General features: G+C 33.7%; 1 protein-coding gene across 1 annotated transcript in view; it reads right to left on the bottom strand.

Moving 5' to 3' along the window:
• Positions 1-4,222: 4,222 nt before the first annotated feature.
• Positions 4,223-6,502, bottom strand: part of ADGRL3 (adhesion G protein-coupled receptor L3) — a 471,329-nt gene continuing 469,049 nt past the window's right edge. Inside the window, exon 24 of the mRNA XM_036253182.1 lies at positions 4,223-5,124. Within this exon, the coding sequence (XP_036109075.1) occupies positions 4,325-5,124 (800 nt within the window). The 3' untranslated portion in view covers positions 4,223-4,324. The remainder of the gene's footprint in view (positions 5,125-6,502) is intronic.

Below are 6,502 nucleotides of genomic sequence, written 5' to 3'. Positions count from 1 at the left end.
TGATCTTTAGATGACCCAGAAAACATTTTTCCCCTCCCTTCTGGTCCCTACAATAATAAGGAAGTCAATCTTTAAAGTTTTTAATGTCACTGTTTAAAGTGAGCAAACCAGTCAAACATGTGTGTGGGGAAAAGCCTAAAATTATTGCCCAAAATTAAGTCTATGGGTTCTTTGTAAATATTACTAATTTTCTTGTCTGCTTATCTTCATTATGAAGTCTCATTACACCAATTAATATTTTAAAAAATTAGAAACATTAAATTAAAAAATTTTTCATCAATATGTCAATATTTTCTAGACTAATGGGAATTTTAAAATATAGATCATAAACTACATTTTAATTAACAGTCATTGTGATTTTTTTTTTTTACAGGAAGTTAAGGGTATTTCTATTACCTGCATTTGATTAATTTTCCTGGTTATTTTTACTTCAATATAATTGTTCTCATGTGAACTGACATGATTATTTTGCTATTATGATTATTTTAGCATAGCAATTTATTATTCAAATATAGTGTTTTTAATTTTAATAACATGGAAACAAAGAGGGATGATAAGAAAATTTATTTGGAATTCCAACCTATTTCTCCTTCACAAAATTTAGATTTCTCCACAAATATTATCAGTTAGGAACATGAGCTGTGCAATAGTCCAACAGTTTCTGAATCAACTAAACATGCAGTCAGTTAGTGCCCTGATAAATTATCATATGAAATAGACCTTAGAGAGAAAAAGATAAATTCAAGTGTAAAATGTTATTAAAACATTATTTCACTAGGAAATAATTGGTTTGTTTCATTAACATTACTGTTACAGCTATCAGATAATGTGTATATCTGTTTGATGCCAATGTACTTCTTAATGGAAAATCAGATAAACACATCAGAAATATGCAGATAATGTCATGAATGTCACAGAGTATTAAAAATATATAATCAACCAAAGGTAGTAAAACAAAACAAAACAAAACAAAAAAACAAAACAAAACCAAGACATCTTTTAAAATTATTAATTTATCAATAGTTACATATGAAAATGCATGTAAAAAAAGATTCAAGTTCAGGAATTCAGCTCTTGCTAGTGTAAAAAGGACTAAATGAAAATGTTAGATATACACAAATTTCTATTGCAATGGATGCAGTTAACTGCTTTATCCACTGTTTGTTCTCATCATAGTCACATAAAACTTGGGGGAACCATCTCTTCTGTGAAAGTCTTTGGGATCATAAGTCTCTCTGAAAGCACACCAGTTAGGATGTATGTGAGTTAAAAAAATCTTACCCTTTCATTTTAAGAGCTTGGTAGTAACTGACTATGGAATGGCCTTCTGCTCCAGTTTATGTATTCAAGTGATTTTCTTCAACTTCGTCTATGGAGAGCTAGGGAGGCTACCTGCTTCAAATCTCCATATATGGAAACACAGAAGATCGCGGGCAGGGAGGTAGCAACATCAGAAAATCAGAATTGGCAGCATCAGCAAGCTGAATTGAGGTAGTTTCCCCAATGATCTTATTGATAGAGTTGCTTTCATATAGATTTCTGTTGGACTGGCAAAACAAGAATAAGGACCCATAACCCACAGACTAGATTTGTGTTTCTGAAGTTACATTAAACATGTCTAAAAAGGGTTCTCTCATTACCAAATGTATTCTATGAGCCAGGTAGGCTAACCACCTTTCAGGCGCTAATATGAGAAAACCTAATTTCTGTTAAAGCTGTGGTTCTACAATTTTAAAAAAATCTGTAGACTTAAATACGCATGTCAAGTGACTAAAAAGGAGTGATGCATAAGACATTTTGAGGTGATATTAAGGTTATGATATACTCTGACCCAGCATAAAATATTTCCTTTTATCATTTATTTTATATCAGTTATATATATAACTGGCTACTCTCTAAACTATTCCTTCCCATCTGAATTTAAGAAATCAACTTATAGGTGGATGGTGTGTAGGCTTTGTAGGCTTTTGGGAAATAAAAAGGAAAAAGAAGGAAACCACCAAGGTATTATACACTACAAGAGAAATTATAATTTGGCAAATTTGTTCTACCTTCACCCTAGGTGAGGCTCCATGCTCGGACACTCCTGGTAAATGTTCTGTAGTAACTGGTGATCTAAAAAGTTTATTTGAAAGGACATTTTTTTCTTCTATTTTCTCCATACACAGAACAAGAAAAAATTAGCATTAAAATGTCTTATACTATCTTTATAAAATGGACATTCTCTTTGCTGTTATTCTTGCAGCATTTTGCAAATTGGGTGAATTAAAATTTCTAACATCAAAATGGACCTTGCAAGGGAGGAAACGATATGATCCACCTCTGCTCCCCCCAATTTAATGCTTAAACCTCTGACTAAAATCGGCTTTTATAATAAGCGCATGGAGACTGCAGCTGGTTTATAAGTAAGCACACAGTAACCTATATATTAACCTACTCAAAAGTAAGTTATGCATCTTATTTCAGCCAACATAAACATGCCCATCCCATTGTTCTGGTTTACTCTGTCTGCAAAAACTGTATAACTTTGTGCTTAGGTTATTCATTTAGGCAGATTGATACCTTTTGCATGGCTCATTTGCGCCACAGAGGATTAGGAAAGTTTATATACTGAAAACAGAAGGATAGAAAGGCGAGAAAAATAAAAAGAATAATTAATCATATAGTACATACATCAATACAATGTCTACTAAATCTCAATCAGTTGTTTATTGGTTGGCAAACAAGTTTCACTTTTACAACAAATATTAGTAATGAGGTCATCCAACTCTGAGACCATACAAAATGGATCATAAATTTTAAAAAAATGATATGTGCTGCTAATTTACCTCTTGTATTCCTACATTACTTAAAATCCTGTCAAATAAATAAACGTTCCTGTTAGCAAACAGAAGAGTATTTTTTGTTGTTGTTTTTACGAAAAAAAAATCATTTTAAAATAACTTGATCTTTTGATTCTTACTACTAGGGAGTGAATTTCCTTTAAAAACTGGTAGTGCACGAACCCACTTGGGGATCAGACTGAGCATTCAGCACTTTAATGCCTATGGGATACCCTTTTTTTCACATGCAGAAGCCCCACTAGCTCTATTGACATCTCTTGACTTCTAGAACCATAGCTACTGTCTTGGTGATGAACCGCTTGCCAAATACGCTTGCATTACAATAGATGTGCGCTGTAAACATAAAAGTTTGTCCTGCTCTAATTTGCAAAAATGCTCTTGGAAATATTCTGACTGAATAAAGATATATAGTGAGGAAGGAAGTCTAATTTTATTTATTTTATTTTATTTTTTTGTAAAAAATAATTTGTTTGCATTACTAGAAAATGATTCTTATAAAGTGATAGCTTCATTTATTTGTTTATTTATTTATTTATTTATTTATTTATTTATTTTGCCAGGTGAAATTTTAAAGAAAATAGGAGGAAAAAAAAAAAGAAAGAAAGAAAGAAAGAAAGGAAAAAAAAATGAAGAAAGAAAGAAAACAAAGACAAAAGGAAGGAAACTTTGCTCTCTTACTGGTAGACAAACTTGCAAGACCAGCACGAAAGGAAAAGAAAATTTCTCTTTTTTTTTGCACTACATGAACAGGACTCAAATTCTGGAGGAACAGAAAGCAGACTATATGTGCGATGCTAGTATCTGTACATTACATAGAAATTGTTCAATTTTTTTTTCTGCCATTAGTTTTATCATCAGTTAATACAGCAAATCATAAAATATGCACTTAGCATATCATTCTGGAATTCCCCTCCATCTCGTTATCAATTTGTTGCTTGATTTTGCACACCACAGCTGTTCCCTCTGGAGGATTCAGGTGGTGCTGTGACTAGAAACCACTATGTGATACAGTTTGCTTTGCTTTGATGTTTGTTTGTGCAGCACTCCGATCTAGATGCAACAGTGTTACTAACTTCAAACAACTCTTCCGGCCTTTAAAAAAATCAGGTCCTTGTGATTATAGTAACAGAGCATCAGAGATGTTAGAACACACACAACATGATCAACAAGGCCACAATGAGCGCCATTTTCTTCATATCTTGTTCATTAACATAATGAAGTCTCCATCTGAGGGGGAAAGGACAGGAAAGGATAGGGCACAGGGGGATTTCAGCAGTTATCTTTCTCCCCTGGGCTGACCTAAAAATCCCAGTTAAAAAAAAAAAAGAAAAAAAAAAAGAAGAAGAAGTCTGAGAGTTTGTGTTTGTCATTGAAGAACAGCATACAGATTTAGGAGTACACACATGATCACCACTGCTTATCGCAACTCAGAACAGTCAACCAGGTGTCCGCATTTTGTTGCTTTACATTTCTGTCATCTTCTATAGACTAGTGACCAAATGAGCAGGTCCTTTTGAACTTCCCTCTGGAGGGGTTCCATCTTTGTTTGGAGGAACTATAAATCCATCACTGCTACCGCGACCTAGCTGGTAATAGGTGTGCAGCTGATGGATGTGGTTTCTGGAGCCTAGGTTTGGCATGCTTTTGTAGTAAACATCTTCGGCATCACCACATTTGGCCGGTGGGGGTTCGGTCTGGGTGCTGGTGGTAACACTCTCTGCGGCAGGCACACCAGCCAGTGCCGGCATGCTGGTGTAGCGAGAGTCCCTGTGGGGTGACTGGAGATCTTCTGTGTGCTCGTTGGTTAGCAAAGGGAAAAAGCTTTCACTGTGGTCTTGGGGGATCCGCCTTCTGGTGTAATGGTGTGGCTGGTGGTTCTCTGTGGAGTAAATTCTCGGGGGCAGTAAGGGAGCATCGGATTCCTCATGAATGAGTTCCAGGCCCAGACTCTCCTCATGGTTAAAGGAGGTGGCATCATCCAGGACAATGGCGTCGTCTTCGCTCCCACTGCCAAGGTTATTCACCAGCTTATTCATCAGATTCCTGTTCTGTTCACAGGAGCGCTCGTGGTTGTTCAGGTAGGAAGGTATATAGTTGGAAGTGAGTTCCTTCAGGATCTTTTTCTCTAGGGCGGTCTCATTATGGTTATAGCCTCTGTCTATGATTTGCACACAGTTGCTCAGGTATTCGCCACTGGCAATGCTGTAACTATTGCCATGGTTACCATTCAGTGGTAGAGTATCCATGACACTTGTATCCCTGGCATTGTTCAGAAGCCCCTCTGAAAAAAATGACAAAACACTATGACATTTATATCCAATTGGCCATAGAACATATACACAAACACAAAAGCAAAAACGTAAGACTGTGAAGTATGTATAAATTGCTAGCATTTTCAATTAAGTATAAAATATTTGAATATAAACCAAAAACACTATTAAATTTAATGTATATCTCTCTGTCTCTCTCTCTCTCTATATATATATTTGGACAATCCATAGAAATCTTATAAATGGAAGAGAAGAATTTAAAATAAATCTTAAAATGAAAAAAACTATGAATTTGCAATTTACACAAAAAACATTGCCTAAAATTATTTGAAACCTATTTCGTTAGAATTTAGAAAAAATAATGCAAAATTTTGGTTTAATTATTCATAGCTTTCAATTTATACACATCAAAGTCAATTCAGTAGTTAGTTACCTTTAATTTTACATGTTGTCTTAACATTGAAATAGGTATAATAGTAACATAATTCGTGTGTGGTACTTTGAATATACTGGTTAAAGTAAAAAAAATCAAGCAGTTTCTAACAATTTGATATAGAATTCTATAATATTAAAAATAGTCCCTACATACAAAACCACAAAGGATTATGTTAAATTTGTCAGAATAATGTAGTTATAAAATAATGTTTAGTCAAATAAATGGCACATCAAAATAATTTGCACGTAGGAGATTCCAAAACAAAAATATTTGTCTTTACTTTCTAAGTTTTTTTTTCTGCTCTTAGCACTTTGGTTGCTATTATATATTAACCCATTAGTAATTATTTAGGGTCATTAGATAATACTACAAAAGAATGTGTAAAGACATAGGATCTGTTTCCTAAAAACATAGTGCGATTATTAAAGTTAACATTTCATAATGAGTGATGACTTTGTGTATATATTAAACTTTGGGTTTAAAAAGAGATTAAACATTATATTCTGGGAAGAAACAGCTGTAGTGAAATAAATTTGACCACATGCTTATTCAAGGTTTTTGCATTCTCTTGAATTAACAGCAATCCAAGAATCTACAATAATTCCATAAATCACTTCAAATGCAACCACGAAAGAAAATCAAACACAAACATTTAACCAACAGTGGTAAATAAGAAAGGGTTTTTCTTTACAGAACAATTAATTGAAGAATTCTATTAAACTTCTCAATACACTGCTAACTTGTGAAAATATAGCATTCATTCTATATCTGTGATGCAATTATGTTTATCAAAACTGAACTAGTTAACTGCTGGTTTAAATAAAGTGTCCCAAATATGTCAATTTTTTATATAGACTTCTGATGAATACTCTGTATTCAAGTAACACCGTTTTCAAAAACAGCAATGCATAAAGTACATTAAAAAGCGGCCATCACAGACATAGGGTGAAGCG

This window comes from Molossus molossus, unplaced genomic scaffold, assembly GCF_014108415.1.
Source record: "Molossus molossus isolate mMolMol1 unplaced genomic scaffold, mMolMol1.p scaffold_m16_p_1, whole genome shotgun sequence".
Classification (NCBI taxonomy): Eukaryota; Metazoa; Chordata; class Mammalia; order Chiroptera; family Molossidae; genus Molossus; species Molossus molossus.
Note: the sequence above shows the minus strand (reverse complement) of the source record. Positions and strands in the feature narration are given on the sequence as shown.